The sequence below is a fragment of the Trichomycterus rosablanca genome, chromosome 5 (genome assembly GCF_030014385.1).
Source record: "Trichomycterus rosablanca isolate fTriRos1 chromosome 5, fTriRos1.hap1, whole genome shotgun sequence".
Taxonomy (NCBI): Eukaryota; Metazoa; Chordata; class Actinopteri; order Siluriformes; family Trichomycteridae; genus Trichomycterus; species Trichomycterus rosablanca.
In genome coordinates this window covers 28,871,051-28,891,836 of record NC_085992.1, presented here as the reverse complement: position 1 = coordinate 28,891,836, position 20,786 = coordinate 28,871,051, and the positions used below count along the sequence as shown (strand labels likewise).

General features: G+C 41.5%; 1 protein-coding gene across 1 annotated transcript in view; it reads right to left on the bottom strand.

Annotated features, from left to right (window-relative positions):
* mcu (mitochondrial calcium uniporter) overlaps nt 1–18,231 on the bottom strand; it is a 112,834-nt gene extending 94,603 nt beyond the window's left edge. The window contains exon 1 of the mRNA XM_062995950.1: nt 17,945–18,231. Coding sequence (XP_062852020.1) covers nt 17,945–18,055 — 111 coding nt within the window. The 5' untranslated portion in view covers nt 18,056–18,231. The remainder of the gene's footprint in view (nt 1–17,944) is intronic.
* Nucleotides 18,232–20,786: the final 2,555 nt, after the last annotated feature.

Genomic DNA, 20,786 nt, shown 5'->3' with positions numbered 1-20,786 from the left:
AGTCACCTTCCTAATGATTTACCCATTTAAAATCAATTCATTAATTAATAAACATTAATTAACTAGGCCATTGGGCAAATCAATCCATATGTGCTTGCCATGTCATGCAACTTCGTGCTCTGTCACTTTACATTTAAACTCAGCTTGAAACAAGGATGCTGGGCAGAGTCAAGTCACATCTTCTATCACAGCTATTATTAATGTTTTAATGTGTAAAGACCTTCATTCGGTTTTGCAAGGTGTTTTTGAGTTTTGATTGCCATGGTTACACAGAAATTACATTCATGGCAGGAAAAGTTAGTATTGTAGTCTTAATATACATGATCAAAATCTCTTGGAGGTGTCTTTAAATAAGGACTTTATATATGCAATTTCAGTTCTGTGTTTCTGAGGATTCTGTGTATGGGCGTTTTTCTTTCATTAATTTTCTAATTTAGAGTGTTGGGTACATGTGTACCTGTGGCATTCGACTGACAAACGTTTGACGGTGAAGGGTATGTGGCACGTCTCACAGTTTGGGGGGGTTATAGGGGGGTTGGTAGTCACCCCTCAATAAGTACAGGTGTGCCAGTCTGGTGTGGCTGATACGTCATATAAAGAGAATCACTTGGTCTATCTGCTAGGGATGCACCGATCCAACTTTTTCAGTTCTGATACCGATCCGATACATATACTTTGCATATCGGCTGATACCCGATACCGATCCGATACCATTGTTGAATTAATCAACCGTATACTTTATCATGTGGGAAAGACTTAAGGCATCAGGATTGACTTAAACATTACTAAGTTTGCAAAACAAAATATAATTAACACAGATATAAATGTACTGAACTGCTATTTATTTGTCAATAAAATAATAAACAGGCATCTTAATATTTCAGTGTTATTTTCACTCAGCGAGTAAGCATCCAACGCTGCCTTGGTGACCAAAGCAATCCCAGCATTCATTGCGGGTCGGGTGCGCTTTTCTTACAGAAAAATAAACACAGCTGACGGGGCGGAGAAACGAATGGAGTTATTATCAAGCGTAAATAAAATAGTACTGATTTTTAACTTGTATAAACTTGTACCGAGTGTTTTTATTTGCAAGTTCGAGCTCGTCAGGAAATGTAACCGTTATCGGTACATGAAGGGAGATGTTATATTGACGTTAGCGTTAGCGCTGTGCTACCTCAGTTCATTGTTTTTAATGGCAAGATGCTAAACCCGATGGAATCGCTGTGTAAGTAGCGCGTTCGAATAATCTGACTTATAAATTGATGACTTATTAGAATCCTCTCTACTGAGGCAGCCGCTTATGTAGACAGTAAGACAGCGAGGCAGCTCCTTAGGTTTTTGAACACACCCAAAATGTGGCTGCTGACAATGAGAAAAACAGTAGTAGCTTAAATAACTTTTTCAAATAAACTTATCCGTAAATATTTAGTGCAAACAGTAATTCAAAATAAAATATAGCAGCTAAACATGAGTAATAAACAAGTTGCCATCGAACTTGTTAGCATAGCAAGCGTGAAATACCTCCATGCAGCTGACTCTTTGGCTCGCTCCATGTTGCTCTTTTTGTTTGTGTTATACGCCATACGTCAGCAGCGCGTTCACTAAAGTGAACGTATCGGACCCATGGATCGGCCAGATTATCCGATATCCGATCCATCTCATTTTGGTGATATCGGGACCGATATCCGATCTTAATATCGGATCGGTGCATCCCTACTATCTGCTGTTTTGGTGGTATTTTGGCATGGGTGTGTTTGGTGGGCCATATTTTGTGTAATGTACTTCCGGTTTGTCAAGCATGAGGCAAATCAGGTCTCAAATAGCACTATGAAACACTGCTTCTTGGTCACTTTAATCACTATATCAAGGTGAGTGCATATGATGATGATGATAACTAAGGCCCTACCAAATTCACGGCCATGAAAACCACATCAAGGACCGTGAAATGAGTCGTTGTTTCCCATGTAATAAGCAATTTGCTGTAAAATTCAAAATGTAAGGTTTGTGTTTAGCGATTTAACATGTTTCATTTGCGTAGCATATGAATTATGAGGACAGCAATTAAGTCAGTGTAACAGACTTTTCTGCGGTGTGGTGTGCTGACAGTTTTTGATGTATGTGTTTACATATTGAGTGCATTTTGTTCTTTTGGGGATTCCATAATAGGGCTGGGCGATATGGATAAAAAATAATATCTTGATATTTTTTCGCTGAACGGCGATATACGATATATATCTCAATATTTTTTTATCCCATGAGGTAATAACAAAAAGACACTTTCTAAAGCTATTCTAAGAAAAAGAAAGTTGTTTCTAAGGTATCTCCTGTCGTGTAATGTGAATTATAAATATATTGTCTGGCCCTTTAAGAATGTTAAGTGGGTGGATTGTTGAGGGAATGGTTGGGTGGACTGTTGAGAAAATGTTTGGGTGGTTCCCTCAACGTTCCTTCACGAACGTTCCCGCCCGAACATTCCCCCAATGTTCCCCCGAACGTTCCCCCAACGTTTCCACATGAACGTTCCCTCAATGTTCCCCACGAACGTTTCCCCCGAACGTCCCCCCCCCGAACGTTCCCTCAACGTTTCCACACAAACGGTCCCCCAACGTTCCCGCCGAACGTTCCCCCCGAACGTTCCCCCAACGTTCCCCTACGAACGTTCCCTCAACGTTCCTTCACGAACGTTTCCCTAACGTTCCCCCACCAACGTTCCCCCAACGTTTCCCCCTGAACGTTCCCCCACAAACGTTTCCCCCACAAACGTTCCCCCACGAACGTTCGCCCAACGTTCCCCCACGAACGTTCGCCCAACGTTACCTCACGAACGTTCGCCCAACGTTCCCTCACGAACGTTCCCCCAACGTTCCTTCACCAACGTTCCCCCAACGTTCCTTCACCAACATTCCCCCAACGTTCCTTCACCAACGTTCCCCCAACGTTCCTTCACCAACGTTCCCCCAACGTTTCCCCCTGAACGTTCCCCCACGAACGTTTCCCCCACAAACGTTCCCCCACGAACGTTCGCCCAACGTTCCCCCACCAACGTTCCCCCAACGTTTCCCCCACGAACGTTCCCCCACGAACGTTTCCCCCACAAACGTTCCCCCACGAACGTTCGCCCAACGTTACCTCACGAACGTTCGCCCAACGTTCCTTCACGAACGTTCCCCCAACGTTCCTTCACCAACGTTCCCCCAACGTTCCTTCACCAACGTTCCCCCAACGTTTCCCCCACGAACGTTTCCCCCACAAACGTTCCCCCACGAACGTTCGCCCAACGTTCCCTCACGAACGTTCCCCCAACGTTCCTTCACGAACGTTCCCCCAACGTTCCTTCTCGAACGTTCCCCCTACGTTCCTTCACGAACGTTCCCCCAACGTTCCTTCACGAACGTTTCCCTAACGTTTCCCCCTGAACGTTCCCCCACGAACGTTCCCTCACGAACGTTCCCCCAACGTTCCTTCACGAACGTTCCCCCAACGTTCCTTCTCGAACGTTCCCCCTACGTTCCTTCACGAACGTTCCCCCAACGTTCCTTCACGAACGTTTCCCTAACGTTTCCCCCTGAACGTTCCCCCACGAACGTTTCCCCCACGAACGTTTCCCCCACAAACGTTCCCCCACGAACGTTTCCCCCACAAACGTTCCCCCACGAACGTTCGCCCAACGTTCCCCCACGAACGTTCGCCCAACGTTCCCTCACGAACGTTCCCCCAACGTTCCTTCACGAACGTTCCCCCAACGTTCCTTCTCGAACGTTCCCCCTACGTTCCTTCACGAACGTTCCCCCAACGTTCCTTCACGAACGTTTCCCTAACGTTTCCCCCTGAACGTTCCCCCACGAACGTTCCCTCACGAACGTTCCCCCAACGTTCCTTCACGAACGTTCCCCCAACGTTCCTTCTCGAACGTTCCCCCTACGTTCCTTCACGAACGTTCCCCCAACGTTCCTTCACGAACGTTTCCCTAACGTTTCCCCCTGAACGTTCCCCCACGAACGTTTCCCCCACGAACGTTTCCCCCACAAACGTTCCCCCACGAACGTTTCCCCCACAAACGTTCCCCCACGAACGTTCGCCCAACGTTCCCCCACGAACGTTCGCCCAACGTTCCCTCACGAACGTTCGCCTAACGTTCCCTCACGAACGTTCGCCCAACGTTCCCTCACGAACTTTCCCCCAACGTTCCCTCACGAACGTTCCCCCAACGTTCCCTCACGAACGTTCCCCCAACGTTCCTTCACCAACGTTCCCCCAACGTTCCTTCACCAACGTTCCCCCAACGTTCCTTCACCAACGTTCCCCCAACGTTTCCCCCTGAACGTTCCCCCACGAACGTTTCCCCCACAAACGTTCCCCCACGAACGTTCGCCCAACGTTCCCCCACCAACGTTCCCCCAACGTTTCCCCCACGAACGTTCCCCCACGAACGTTTCCCCCACAAACGTTCCCCCACGAACGTTCGCCCAACGTTACCTCACGAACGTTCGCCCAACGTTCCTTCACGAACGTTCCCCCAACGTTCCTTCACCAACGTTCCCCCAACGTTCCTTCACCAACGTTCCCCCAACGTTCCTTCACCAACGTTCCCCCAACGTTTCCCCCACGAACGTTTCCCCCACAAACGTTCCCCCACGAACGTTCGCCCAACGTTCCCTCACGAACGTTCCCCCAACGTTCCTTCACGAACGTTCCCCCAACGTTCCTTCTCGAACGTTCCCCCTACGTTCCTTCACGAACGTTCCCCCAACGTTCCTTCACGAACGTTTCCCTAACGTTTCCCCCTGAACGTTCCCCCACGAACGTTCCCTCACGAACGTTCCCCCAACGTTCCTTCACGAACGTTCCCCCAACGTTCCTTCTCGAACGTTCCCCCTACGTTCCTTCACGAACGTTCCCCCAACGTTCCTTCACGAACGTTTCCCTAACGTTTCCCCCTGAACGTTCCCCCACGAACGTTTCCCCCACGAACGTTTCCCCCACAAACGTTCCCCCACGAACGTTTCCCCCACAAACGTTCCCCCACGAACGTTCGCCCAACGTTCCCCCACGAACGTTCGCCCAACGTTCCCTCACGAACGTTCGCCTAACGTTCCCTCACGAACGTTCGCCCAACGTTCCCTCACGAACTTTCCCCCAACGTTCCCTCACGAACGTTCCCCCAACGTTCCCTCACGAACGTTCCCCCAACGTTCCTTCACGAACGTTCCCCCAACGTTCCTTCAAGAACGTTCCCCCAACGTTCCTTCACGAACGTTCCCCCAACGTTCCTTCACGAACGTTTCCCTAACGTTACCCCACCAACGTTCCCCCAACGTTTCCCCCTGAACGTTCCCCCAAACACTATTAAGCCAAATCAGCATTGAAAATTTACTTTACTTTTAATAACCTTCTTCAATGCTGGAGCTTTTAAAAACGGAATATTTTCTTTAAAACAGAAGTGTTAGTATTTAACTGCTATTAAATTGTTTCCCATCAAAATCTGCCAAATTTGTAGTACTACTTCTGTGTTGGTGGTTGACATTAATGTTGAGAGTATTCCTGCACTGTTTGGTGGAGGTGCGCTGTTGAATTGCGTCCCTGTGTAAACCTGCGTGCAGAAATACTTCCGCAAAAAAGTTGCCGGCAAAGCGGTGATTGGGGTTTGGGTTGCCAAAGATTAATTTATGGTGGACTTGGAGTTTTTGGAACGAGCTCCTCCACCGCAGAGCCGCTTTCCGCCATACTCATTGCTGTGCCCAAATGACCCACGTAACGAACGTACGCCATTTGCGTAGCTGTGTGACGTCATTACGTAAACAACGCAGAATATCGCTATTATTACGATATGGGCTGTTTTTGTATCGTTTTAAAAATTATACCGGTATTATCGTGAACGATACGATATAGCACACCCCTATTCCATAATCAATGAAAAAGTGTGCTTCTCTACACACGTGATCATCTCTGTGTAGTCTGTGCTGAGCCTTAAAAGAACAAGCCAGTGGAGGATTATGCTCCCAATAGTTTGTCTGTGTACAGTCTATTTCTTTCTTTATAAACTATAAATACCTTTCGTTATAAACATTTACATTTTTGGCATTTAGCAGACGACTTTTATCCAAAGCGACTTACATTACAGTTACAGTATAGAGTCTGAGCAATTGAAGGTTAAGGGCCTTGCTCAAGGGCCCAACAGTGGCAACCTGGCAGTGGTGAGGCTTGAACCAGCGACCTTCTAATTACTAGTCCGGTACCTTAACCACTAGGCTACTTGCCCTCAGCAAAATGCTTTCTGAAGCATTGGTTGTATCAAGTTCAATCAATACCGCATCAACATTTATCAACATTCAGCAGACACTTACAAATGTGACTGAACACAGTCCAGCAAATGAGGGGTAAAAGCCTTGCTTAAAGACACAATAGCAACAAGGCAGTGGTGGGGCTTAAACCAACCTTCTGATTCCGAGCTCAGTACCTACGACTATACTGTGAACTGTATCCCACCAGTTTTTTTAATGTCAGAACAGTCCATGAGGCAAAAGAGATCATCTAAATGTCATTTGGCTCAATAATGATGTGATGACCAAGCATTAGCAAATTGTTAGTGACCCTCTTTGCTGTGTTGTGATAATCACCATAGCTCTTCTGCCTCTTGGAAAGTACATTTTATGTTTGTTTTATATGATTTTACAGCTAATATAGCTTTATAATCGTGTTTCATAAACTACAGACTACTCTTGCTTTTGTAAAGAATTGCCACCAAGCAATTTATCAAAAACATCATCAGATTACACTGGATTTTGACTACCAAGATTTTGGCATCGAGATAAATCTGCTACTGAGTCTGCCAGAGTGGTCCAAATGATAACAACAGCAAAACCGGTCATTCATCAACCCCTTTCTTATATAAAAACATATTTATTGCACTGTCACCTAGCTAAAGATAAGGATGACGAGTGACACCTTAAGGCTTTAAACTTTATCCTTCCAACCAAAATCAGATGTATGCTTGAGAGAATTAGGGTAATTTCACTATTTGGTGCATTTTACCTTTCAGTTTTCGAAAAAAAAGTTACATATGTTAAAAACAGTACAAGTCTGTCCACATACAAGCACTTAAAAACTAACACACACAGAGCAACAGCATTCCTGTTTTGAACATGATTTTATCTCAATGAACTTCTACCCCTTCTAGCTGTGGTCATGTATGTCAGAGTGTCTTGTTGCGGTAATCCACTGCATGTAATTAACGTCACCCCACTTCCCCATAAACACGATAGGAAGGGGTGGGGCTCATTAGCGCACCCAATTAAAGCCTTTTGAGTCTTTTATGAGTTGCCATGCATTTCTCTTCTCCAATCCATGCCACAAAACAAAATTAGTCATGCTGAAAATGTGAGGGCCTTCTGTGTAAACCCTACACATTAACTGGCTCACAAACTCCAGGTTCAAACACAGTCATCCAGTGTGAACCAGTCCAGCATTCAAGTACAACAAATCTCCAATATGTGTAAATATGCTGTTAAATCTAAACCAATTGCACGATTCCAAGAAAACAGGTCATAACAGACAAACAGGCAAATGTAATCATTATTATGAAGCAATCAGTTATTTCTATTTTTTATATTATGTCATTTCCTCCGAGATTTGTTGCTGAATTATTAGCATCCAAAGGAACATTTTTCAAATAAACACAGGCAATTTGGGCAGCACAGTGGATACTGCTGGTGCCAGACAGTTCCATTGTCCCAAAGTGGTTATCGAAGATTAATGATTCAATAAATTAATAAACTGTCATCCTTCATTTTTATGGCTGTTCTACTCTGCTACACTTCCTTAGATGGTCTGCTTTTCATTAGTCATATTTCTAGGGCTACACAGACGTAAACTTCCTCTATCATCTACACCATGAAAAAAAACATAAACAATTTAGTGCAATAGACAAACATGTTTGTACACATCAGGTCATGAATATTAAAAAAAAATACCAAAACCTACGCACAATAATACAATTAATGCCCAATTCAGGGTAAAACAGACACAAACGTATAGAACTTTAAGCATGGTCTCCCGCTGAATAATGAGAACAAAGGTGAGCATGACCAATTTGAACCAAAAGATTACTGTTGCAAAAAGGGCTGGTAATTATTAACCATTGAATCAACAAACAACAAGGTAATTGTTCGATTCATGCTGTCAGTTATAAAAAGCATGTGAATTATTTTCCAACAGCTGATAGTTGATCTGAACTGTGAGCAGAGGTACATAGAATTTAGACCGCTGATTTGAGACTCACCCTCACAATTTCATTCACTGACACGACAACCTGTTGGCAAAGTTGCTCCAGAGAAAACCCCACAAAATTCAGCACTTGAACCTCACTAAGCATTATTAGACCTAGAATTAGAATCATGTGCTGTGCTGTGCTCAGAAGAGACACTTTTGGACTGTTTTGCATTTAATGGTCTTCGAAGGTCTGCAAAGTTCAAAATATTTTAACCAAAAAAGGTTGTTGTGGAAAAACAAAACGAATGTTTATATACTGCCGTACTGCATACTGTATTCTGATTTAAAGTCACTCTTCTATTTGAATAAGGTGGAGCTGCAGGAATAAAAAAAATTACAAAGCTCGGCTGGCACAGCGATCTATTATGCTAGCCCACCACTACTGGTTCAAATCTCAGTGAAGATTCTACACAGACATTGCTGTCAGAGGTCCAGGGTATTCCTGCCTTGTGCCCAGTGGTTCCCTGTAAAACTGGACTGGCTGCAACCCTGACTAGGATAGGGTTAAAATAGGATTTTGAAAGGGGAATGTGCTTCAAGTTGACTATAAGCAACAAAAACATGATTGATAGCTGTGAGTGTCCACAGTGGAAATATAAATAAAAACAGATTTGAATTATCCATAAACATGCATCATCATTGCTAATCACTACATCCTACCAGGACTAAAACTTTGGTCTTTCTTCTTGGTTCTGCCAAATGTCTCCTGTTTAACAGTATAAAAGAGGTGACTTCTTTTAAAAAAGCCTTTTAAAATGGTTTGTTATAACGGGGTTAACACCATTAAAAGTTGATTACAAATCATGTCAGAGCTGAACAAAGTGGAAGTGAAATTGTTACATGTTTCACTGTCTCATTTTTTTTGCTCTATAAACCATGTACCTAGATGCAAACTTACTGCCTTAAAATGACATATACATGTTATAAACCTGTAGAGCCAATGCAATGCAAATGTCAATGTACAAATGTTTGCTTGCAGGAAAAGCACTTCAAGGAAAAGCACTACTTTTAATGTTGTGGTGTGGTACACAGTTGGTACAGTACAGTACAGTATGAGCATGTGCACATTAGTAATGGAACAACAGGACCTGCCAGTTTCAAACAGGTATCTAGCAGTAAAAGAAGAAGTCTAAAACGCGTCCTACTGCACTAAAGCTTTACAGGAAAAAGCAAAGATTTAGTCTAACAGGCAACGTCACGCACCAGTATGTCCTGCAGTGCAGCTCGTTATTTAACTGGCTGAACTGGGAAAGCTTGTTTTTCTGCTAATGGCCCATCAATAAGGATTCCCATAGAGGTGATTAAGAAGTTGAATGAGCCTAAATCCAACATGGCCAGAATAATTAATTGGTAAATAAAACAGAGCCCCAAGGATCTACAGTGGGGCAAGGGATTCGGTTCTGTGTAATTTGGATCAGACAATGCCCAGTATAGTAAAAATGACCAGTCATTAACTTACTAAATGTACTTACTCTGCCTTCTATGCTTTATAGAAGATTTGTAAACCTAATATGGTTACAAATTTTAACAGCTTATTCACTTTCTTTCTTTCTTTTACAGTTGGTGATTTTAATGCCTCATAGTTTAGCCACTTATAAGCTAAGATGTATAAATGCATACAGAAGTTCTCCTGCTCAGATTAGAAACTCCGCGTGTGGCTGTACACAGAGCTGGCGCAAGCGTACTGAGGGTGGGCGAGAGTGCTTTTCAAATCTGCGTTCTTAATTGGAATTAAGCATCAGAGGTCTGAAGACGGATCGATATACCCAGTGTAAGTAAGTGTAATAACAGACACAGAAGTACAGCAGTAAGCACAATGTGCTAAATACAGAGCTAAATAAAAATTCTTACAAAGACACAATCACACACACATATTCTAAATCACCTAGTCAATATCACATTTAGCTGTTAGCCCAAACTGATTTAACCTAGAAGTTAGATCATGTGACCCTTACACCAGACCTCACATTAGCAAGCAAGCGTATTAAGATCCTTAGTTCCAAATAGGGAACAGTGGTCAAGTGTACAAGCTGATTCAGGTTGGTAGAATTAGCACCAATGCAGGGACAGCATCAAGAGTACAAGAGCAGAGAGCTAACTGAGAAACCCCTTAAAGTAATCCATCATTACTGTCACTGGCCTCCATTAATCCTGCATTGCACCAGCAAGCTGCTTTGAGTGGAAGAGTAGAGAGAGATGAGCTTTTATTTAGCGCATGTATGATGGAGGTGATTATTATGACCCCGCTGCACTGTCCTTCTACTATGGTCAACTCTGCTCTGTGTTACACATCACTCAATTCAGACCACTTTTTAAAGAAAAGATGAAGTGGCTTCATTTAAGCATGACATGAGGCTAATAATTCAGACAAATTTAAATAAAAAAAGAAGAAAAATCGACAATCCTTTTCTTGTATCAGGTTTGACACTTCAGGTCCTATATTTAATTATTAAAGTATTTTACTAATTGTATTTTTATTATGTATCATTTATACACACTGTAGTGTTGGGACTTCCCAATTTTTTTAAAGTTTGTTGTTGTTGTTGTTGTTTTATATTTGGTGGCTGCTGTAATTGGAGGTCACCGTAGAGGATTATTCTGGTCTGCAAACCTATTTTGGCCCAGTTTTACGCTAAATGCCCTTCCCAATGTAACCTTCCTCGTCCTCTTCACTTTTGTAGGTCCAAAAATATGTCTTGTATTTATTGTAGATGTTTGTATTTATTACACTGTTCTTATCTGCACTATATATTGTATTGTGTTTTGTGTTGCACCATGGGAATGTTACATTTTATTTCAATATGTAATTTTATAGCGCATGGTGGCCGACCAGGCGTCTACACAGACATGTCTGGCTATGTCTGGTGAGGGAGTGTCACCAGGAATGTGTCAGGGTGTTCCTGTCTTGCTCCCAGTGTTTCCTGGTGGAGCCAGGCCTACCACGACCCTGACCAGGCTAGAGGTTGAGAAAAATGAAAATGAAAAATGTCTCTTAATTTTTCCTCAACAGTAAAATGTATACTACTCGACCTCTGATCCTTTAAAAACTGATTGTAGAACAAACAACAACAGATTACTGAACTGCTCATGGAAGGCTTCATTACACACTCTCTAATTAATTAAAAAAGGTCAAAGACCGCTGATTAATTTCATAACTGCAATGACAAAAGGTTCACACAGCCTTAATTTTACAAGCAAAATCCACAAAAACTGATTAAGGTCATGGACAAATAATCTATTTTATTAAAACGATTAAGAATACTTGATCTTTGAATACTTGATCTCTCATTATTCATCCAGAGGTCCTGACCACTGTAATGGTTCATTCAGCACTGTGTAACACAAGTCACAGGTGAGAAAAAAACTGGATTAAAAAGAAGCTACAGTGTTTTGTACTGATTAAACACAAAAGTTTAGAAACTGTAAAACAAACACAAGGATCTAGATTGCATTTAATGTAGTAAATCACAATACTATCAAACTTAGATTAGTGTTTAATTACACATTAATAAAGTTTATCCTTTAGGTTTGGCTTCAATTTTCTTGTCACAATATTAATATGCCTCCTAAAAATGTTCAGACTAGGGCGATCAAGTTTAAATATCACAACTTGAATGCCTATTGCCAACTAGACTTTGTACATAATGTACTTTATGTGGTCAAAATAATTTGAGCATATTGACCATAAGCTTGGACAACCATGGAAATGAATGATGGTTATCTTACATTTACATTTACATTTTCAGCATTTAGCAGACGCTCTTATCCAGAGCGACTTACAGAAGTGCTTCCATAGTGAACATTTCATTCCTTAAGTTTAGATAGACAACAGTCGAAGAACACAACTCTGCTAAAACCTGTTAGAACCAAAGTGCCTTTTTTTTTTTTTTTTTTTTAATGGAAAAGATTGGAATAAAGTGTTAGTAAATAAGTACAAATCAGCCTAAGTGTTTAGTAAAAAGGTGTGTTTTTAATCGTTTTTTAAAGACAGCAAGAGACTCAGCTGTTCGGACAGACAGAGGAAGTTCGTTCCACCATTTGGGCGCTAGAACAGAGAACAGCCTTGATGCTTGTCTTCCTTTAGTCCTGGATGGAGGCTCAAGTCGAGCTAGACTAGAAAATAAGCAGCACCAAGGTTACTAGATGAAACAGGCAAAAGTACATGAGTACGCGGCTGCTCACTCACGTGCCTTTAACAAATACGTGGACACAATGTAGAATTTGTGTGCTTTTTCATGTTAAATATACCACACCTTTCAGTACAATTAGAAACCACTCTCAGGCCGGACAAGCACCTGGCTTGAAGCTGGTGACTATTCTATTGTTATTTCTACTGACAATATGATTTTATTGATTACTCTAAAATTGTGACATAAAGGCACTTTCCTGAATAAATGACCAAAATGTCCATCCCACAATAAACCGATGTAACTGATCCCAATGCACAAAACAGCCTCAATCAAAAAGAAAAAATACATTTAGACAACATACAATTATTTTAAAAATATTTATATCTTTAGCGCTTCAGCATCAGCGCTCTGACAACGGTGTTACCTCTCCTGCATACTTCCTCTCTCCAAGGCCTTAAGCTACAACTCCACCAATGTGTTTTCCAAAAAAATACCATTTATCTGTAGGCTCATCTGTACCATATCAGTCATGTAGGTTTTAGTCAATGTTTAAATGCTTTTTGTCCTCTGTACCAATAATGTTTTAATAGATTGGTAATGGTTATTAATTAAAGAGCGCTCCGACAAGTATTCAAGAAACTACACGTGGAGAAGACATTTATGCTTGGATGAGTTGAAGGTGAAGGAGGAAGAGAATGAATGGGCATCTAAGAAGCCTAATGACCCAAACAGAAGACAGGATGCTCAGGAGAAACACTTCCTATATGGTCGCCAGGATGACAACACTTAAAAAAACAAGTCATGAAGCATCTTAAAATTGGTCATATAGTCATGGAATATTGGAATATCAAATTGACACTGTGTCCACTCAATTACTCAATATATCGCTTTAGATACAAAGCAGGTGTTTCACATCTTACATCTCTGGGCATTTTAACAAAAAGCCAAAACAAATCTTTCTTTATCGCAGCAAAAATGTATCTTCAGTTTTATAACACTGTAAAACAAATTCAAGTGACAAGCAAGTTAAAACAGCCACGAAAAGAGTAGCCTACTTTGATAAGAATCTTTTGATTTCAAAGTCCAGCATAATAAAGCTCTTTATATAGAGGGTGTGTAATTTCTGCCGATAGGCACAGGGCCAGAGAATTCAGAGTAACCATCAAATGTTCACTGGATCTTAATCTACAGTTTATGGAGTAAATTAATCATATAAATGTAACTACATCTCTACAAACCCTTAATTTACCACAACCGACTACACAGACAAGCAAGGTCAGATTTCATCAGTATCACGAGCACTTGATTAATGACAAATGTGCCCTCAGTCCATGACCACTCCTTAAAATATGTTAAAAAGCAGAGGCACTGGAAGAGCTACCCTTTAAATCAAAGTGTCAGTTCTTGGATTGGAGGTTTGTCAATTATCATATTAGTTGTGTGACTGCTCTGCTGAGTGCTCTGTGTGATTCCATCACTCTGTAGAGAGCTGCCACTTTCTTACGGTGCTAATCCGGTTCACAACAGCAACACAGTCTATAGGAGTAACAGGGGATAGTTAACTTATTCTAATCCTCCAAAGACAAGAAAACAGAAAGACCAATGGCAATCTTGTTCATTGATTAGGGTGAAGCTGAAATCATGTAAATGTTAATTAATTAAGAAAACCGTACTCAAAAATAACTGTTAAAGCTAAGCAGGACCCTGAAATGTTCACAGCCAGACAGGGATTTATGGCTTTTTCTGCAAGTAGCACTCAGTCCCAAAAACTCCCTTAATAGCCACCTTTTTCTTTTTTTGTTTTTAATGGGCCTGCTTTTACAGTGCAATTGCATAAATACCTCCAAGTTAAGCGACTTACTCAAGGGTCCAATTTCAGTGTCAAGTGCTGACTAAGGTGACTGGATTTGAGGACTCAGAGGTCATGTCTGAAGCTTAGGTTTTGTATGCAGGAATGCCCAGATTTCTAATTGACTAACAAAAAAGTTTTTATTAAGCAGATTAGTTATGCTGAGCACCACAGTGGCACAAGATACATTTCTTGGCTTGCTTTAAATATTCATTATTAAACTTGACATTTGTTTAAAAAAAAATTGTAACCCAAAAGCTAACCAGACAAAGACAGGCCATCTTTGCTGCCTATCACACGCTTACAAACGCCTGCAAGGTTTGCATCAGCCACCCTTATTAGAAAACCAAAAACCAAATGCAAAAACCAAAAATACCACATGCCTGAGGTAAAATAAAAGCTTTATATATGAATTACTACAAATGAATTTACATTCAAACTGGGGTTTGGTCTAAATAACAAAGAGATAATCAAAATGCATCAGTGGATCTGCAAAAAAACATCATGTCTAGGATGTTCGCCTAAGGAGTTGGTTAGAAAAGGCCTGGATGCTTAACATGCATAGTTATTAGTCCACAACAGCAATATCGTTAATATCAACACAAGCTTATACTGAAACTGTTCAGATAATGACAGTAAACATCACACACATTCACAGCATAAATTCAGTCAAAGAATTGATCACAGAATACCTTAAATCTTGTCTGACACCAACCATGCATTGCATGCCAGTGATGAGTTGTGACATCCCATAAATTCCATTGTGTTTTGTTCCTTCTGCATCTCTACTTGCTGATATGACAAACTTGAACAAAAGGAACTAAACTTTACAACATGCAAAGGTTATGCCGAAGGTGATACTTTCAGGAAGCTTAACTCACTGAACAATGTGCCAAGCGTGTTTCTGTTGAACCCCTTTAAAGCCAGCAGTATATGCTTTTTAAAATGTAAGGTTATTAAAAGTATTAATAGTGCTGTCAGGTGCCAGTGCTTGTAAATATTTAGTGAGTGTAAAATATATTAATCAGAACATTTGTTTTGCTCTCTGTTAATATTTACTCACAATCTAAGTCAACCCATCACACAACAGCTACAGTACATATCTAGGTGGGTGTGAGCCAACATGTTTCGGGAGTACATGACCAAACCCTATGGATAGAAATCCCAGGCCTCCTTTTCAAACAGCATGGCTAATTATACTCTCTCAGACTCCCAAACATAGATGGCTATGGGACTGTAGGGCCACCAGCAACCTTTGTCAACCTGCAACATTTGTTCGACCAAACACTTTTAGTTGCACCACTTAGAAAGTGACAGAATACAGTTTTTTTTAAATGAGGTTATGTGTCAGTGCTTTTATTGCTTCGTGGTTAGTCATTATAACTGACTTAACTTTAAAATATGTTGTACCAATCGTTAGGTTGCCCCTCTTTTTCTTTGTTACATACTTAAATAATGTTGTCATTTTGTTTAACTACAACATTACGTTTTCCACGTCATATCATATTCTGTATCAAAGCTCTGAATATCTACGATATGACACGGACATCCTTGCAGTGACCAAGCCTACTTTCCACAAGCAAGGTAGGCATTTTAGCTACAAAGATATGGTTGTGGCAACCCTAAATATGTTAACATACATTCTTGAGGATGTTTTGCATTGTGTCGGTTGTCATTGTTTATTTACATTGGGAAACACACCGATCAGCCATAACATTAAAACCACCTCCTTGTTTCTACACTCACTATCCATTTTATCAGCTCCACTTACTATATAGAAGCACTTTGTAGTTCTACAATTACTGACTGTAGTCCATCTGTTTCTCTGCATGCTTCGTTAGCCCCCTGTTCTACGTACAATAGTCAGGACTCTCCCAGGGCGACCACAGAGCAGGTATTATTTGGGTGGTGGATCATTCTCAGCACTGCAGTGACATGGTGGTGGTGTGTTAGTGTGTGTTTTGCTGGTATGAGTGGATAAGACACAGCAATGCAGATTGACTTTTTACACACCTCACTGTCACTGCTGGACTGAGAATAGTCCACCAACCAAAAATATCCAGCCAACAGCACCCTGTGGGCAGCGTCTTGTGACCACTGATGAAGGTCTGGAAGATGACCAACTCAAACAGCAGCAATAGATGAGCGATCGTCTCTGACTTTACCTCTACAAGGTGGACCAACTAGGTAGGAGTGTCTAATAGAGTGGACAGTGAATGGACACGGTATTTAAAAACACACCACCATGTCATTGTCACTGCAGTGCTGGGAATGATCCACCACCCAAATAATACCTGCTCTGTGGTAGTCCTGACCATTGAGAAACTGGGTGAAAGCAGGCTAAAAAAGTATGTAGAAAAACAGATGGACTACAGTCAGTAATTGTAGAACTACAAAGTGCTTCTATATGGTAAGTGGAGCTAATAAAAATGGACAGTGAGTGTAGAAACGAGGTGGTTTTATTGTTATGGCTGATCAGTGTATGTCGCATCTGATCTGATACTGAACCAATGTTTAGGCCTGTATGCTCCAATACAGGATCCACTTGGATGGTACAGATGTTTGCCACATCTCTGACTCCTAGCTGCACAGACAGTAAAACTGACTTCTATGCGTGTGGACAGTAAAGATGATGGTCCGAATATTGAAGATTTTAAACTGTGGCTTGTCATATTCAGAGCTCAAAACCAACCTCAGGAAGGGAAATCCAGAGGGTAGCCAGTCTAAACGGGAAAACACCAGCAAAGAGGGAGGAGTCTGAGCACAGAGGGAAATCCACTGTACAGAGGTTTATATGGGCCGGGTTTATCTAAAATAACAAGCAGAAATTAATACATCTGTGAGTGGATAATTGCATGAGGAATGCTCAAGCATCACAATACCCCTGCTGGAGTACATGATGGTGTGAATAATGAATATAATAAAAATGATAAAAAGGAGAACAGCATGTGGTATATGAAGAGTTTTGCTGCACCAAGTCATTCCCTTTTCATTCCCTTTTCTCACACACACACACACACACACACACACACACACACACACACACACACACACACACACACACACACACACACTGCAGTGGCTTACGGTGTATAGGAAACGATATGGCTCACATCGCTGTAGAATTAACAGCTTGGACTCGTACTACGAGCAAGCATTTCTACTCCATTCCTTAAATATCCGCACTACACTGAATCAATGCCAATGCACGTCTGTGCATGTGTGTGTACAGGATGCCTCTCTGCTTTCACTCAGCAATTAAAGTTGAGACTCATAGTGCACTGTTGCATTCAAGGTGATCCCGGCAAGCAAGATCACAGGCCCACACACCGATCCAACAAACACTATCCATTACAGCTCATCAGGCTGCTCCAACACGGAAACGTGACATGAATGAGGTTCCTATAGAGCGGCTGCATTAGCTATATTACACATTAGCTGTACAGTACACGCCTGCAGGCGATCGGGGCAAACACACCGAGCAAATATCGCAATGTCACACCAGCTTACTGGTGGATAAACTCAATGTAAATAAAGAGGCGATTAAGACAACGATAATTCGGTAGGAAGCTACTTCCTTAGCTGACTCTCCTTGTCAGTACAGACCCGTACCAGAAGAATCCACCCCTCATATCCTTCCTTCCCTCCCTCACTCCCTCCTGTCCAACAACAGCCCATATTCACTTCACACTCCTACCGTTGATGTGTGCCGGTGCGGTCGGTGTGAAGAGACGCCGATAACGGGGAAAGGAGAAGCCAGGGTGCCGCTGCTCCGGGACAGCAAGAGTCTGCACACTTTCGCGGCCATGACTGGAGTAGAAAGCTTGAAGTGGTCTGCAACTGCTGCGGGGCGAGAGCTGAAGAGAGAGAGAGAGAGAGAGAGAGAGAGAGACGGAAGGGAGGAGGAACAGGGCGGGCGCGCGCGCACACACACACTGAGCTTCGAAGATAATTTTAGAACGAAAATGCGGAACAAACTGAACTGCAGCACTTCACCCCGTCAGAAACAAAAACTTAAGTCGTTAATTTTCACATATTAGTTAAACTTTGTGTCATTCCGAAATTCACAACCGTCTTGTCGTCTTTAAATCGTCGGTTACCTCAGGGACTTGCTTTTTACAATTTAAGTGAAGTCTGAGAGAGGAAGCAATCTGATTGGTCGAGAGGTTACCAGCTGCGCAAGCTCTAGCACTTTTTGTCCAATGAAATGCAGCAAAACCGCCGCGTGCCACATTTTGATAACTATAAAAACGCCTGGTACACGACCTAGAACGGTGGTAAATTCGGTTCATTTCATGGACTCGGGTTAATCTGAGTCACTCGTGATCCGGTTCACTTGAGTCACTTTTACTGACATCTTGATTTTGATTGATTTACTACATGAAAATGCATCCAAATATCACTTGTCTTCCGTGCACTCATCTTCTGTAAATAAGTCCTTCTCTCTTAATTCTCTTGGCACCTCACACTTCTCTTGTCAGTGACAAGTTGACAATTTTTTTCTGAGTGGAATCTTGTGCTACCTTCAAGTCCTCCTCAGAAGTTCCTACTTACGAGTTCGGAGGTCGTAATTACGACATGATGTGCGTTCAAGTGGTTTTTGGTCGGGGTAAAAATGGATGTAATGACAAAACTCCTTTTGTTTATGCTTTTATTTTTGTATAATCAAAAACAGGTGGATGAATGTACGTAAACAACACAAAAATATCTGTGCACGAAAATCTGCTCATGAGACAACACTTTTTGTGTTCTTTTGATCAGCTTTGTTGCTATTCTTCATCAGAACAAGTGCACGTTGTGTACAAAATGGATACAAGCTTGAACTTTACATTTAACATGCAAAACTACCGCTAATAAGCTCAAACTTTTACCGATTACTGTAGGGGCAGCATCCATACCGGCAGTCGCCATGACGTTTTGTTAATGACACACCCCCACATCGGAAACTCGGGGCTCATCGAAAAATCCGAGTTTCCCACTGGTAAATACGACATTGAGTTGCCATTCATGTGCCCTCATCTCGTAAATACATTATTTCCGACACGACTTGAAGGCAGCATTGATCATAGGGGAGAGGGGGGTGGACTCACCTATCAATCAGATGGGTATATTAATGGTTCAAGGGGGATAGTCAACAACAAATTGCTTCGGTAACTTCACCCATTTAGGCAGCCACAGTGGCACCAAAACAAACAGTCAATAAATTACCATGGGGGCTATGATACTCCTTAAGTGATACAGTACTGAAGTAGCCTGTAAGCATTTGCATTTTAATAATAATAACTATATTTTATTTTTGTTTCGCTTACAAGAAAATATGCTGCGTTACTAATCTATACCACTACTACTGATAATAATACTAATACAACCCCTGGCAAAAATTTTGGAATCACCACTCTTGGAAGATGTTCTTTCAATTGTTTAATTTTGTAGAAAAAAAATAAATCACAGACATGCCACAAAACTATCATTTCTCAAACTGTCAACCCTCTGGCATTAAGAAACAATAAAAAAAGAAACAAATATAATAGTTGTGCTCAGTCACAATTGCTTTTTTTTAGATCAAGTAGAGGAAAAAAAATATGGAATCACTCAAATCTGAGGAAAAAATTATGGAATCATTAGAAAACACTGCACCATTATTACTTTGTTGCACCACCTCTGGCTTTTATAATGGTTTAAACTCTCTGAGGCATGGAGTTAACTAATGACAAACAGTATTCTTCATCAATCTGCCTTCAACTGTCTCTTGCTGTTGCCAGATCAGCTTTGCAGGTTGGAACCTTGTCATTGACCATTTTCTTCAATTTCCACCAGAGATTTTCAAATGGATTGAGATCCGGACTATTTGCAGGCCATGCCATTGACATTATATGTTTTCTTGAAGGAAAGTTTTCACGTCCTTTGCCCTATGGCAAGATGCATTATCATCTTGAAAAATGAAGTCATCATCACCAAATATCCTTTCAACTGATGGAATAAGAAAAGCGTCCAAAATTTCAATGTGGACTTTGGCATTTATTGAAGACCATCTCCCCTGTGCCTTTACCCGACATGCAGGCCCATATCATCAACAACTGTGGAAATTAACATGTTTTCTTTAGGCAGTTATCTTCATAAATTTCATTGGACAGACACCAAACAAAAGTTCCAGCATCATCACCTTGCCCAATGCAGATTCATGATTCATCACTGAAGATCACTTTTATCCAGTCACCCACAGTCCACGATTGCTTTTCTTTAGCCTACTTTAACCTTGTTCTTTTCTTTTTAGGTGTTAATGATGGCTTTTGTTTAGCTTTTCTGTATGTAAATCCCATTTCTTTTAGGTGATTTCTTACAGTTCAGTCACAGACATTGACTCCACTTTCCGGCCACTTGTTTCTCATTTGTTTTGTTGTGCATTTTCTGTTTTCAAGACATATTGCTTTAAGTTTTCTATCTTGATGCTTTGATGTCTTACTTGGTCTACCAGTATGCTTCCCTTTTACAACCTTCCCATTTTGTTTGTACTTGGTCCAGATTTTAAACACAGCTTA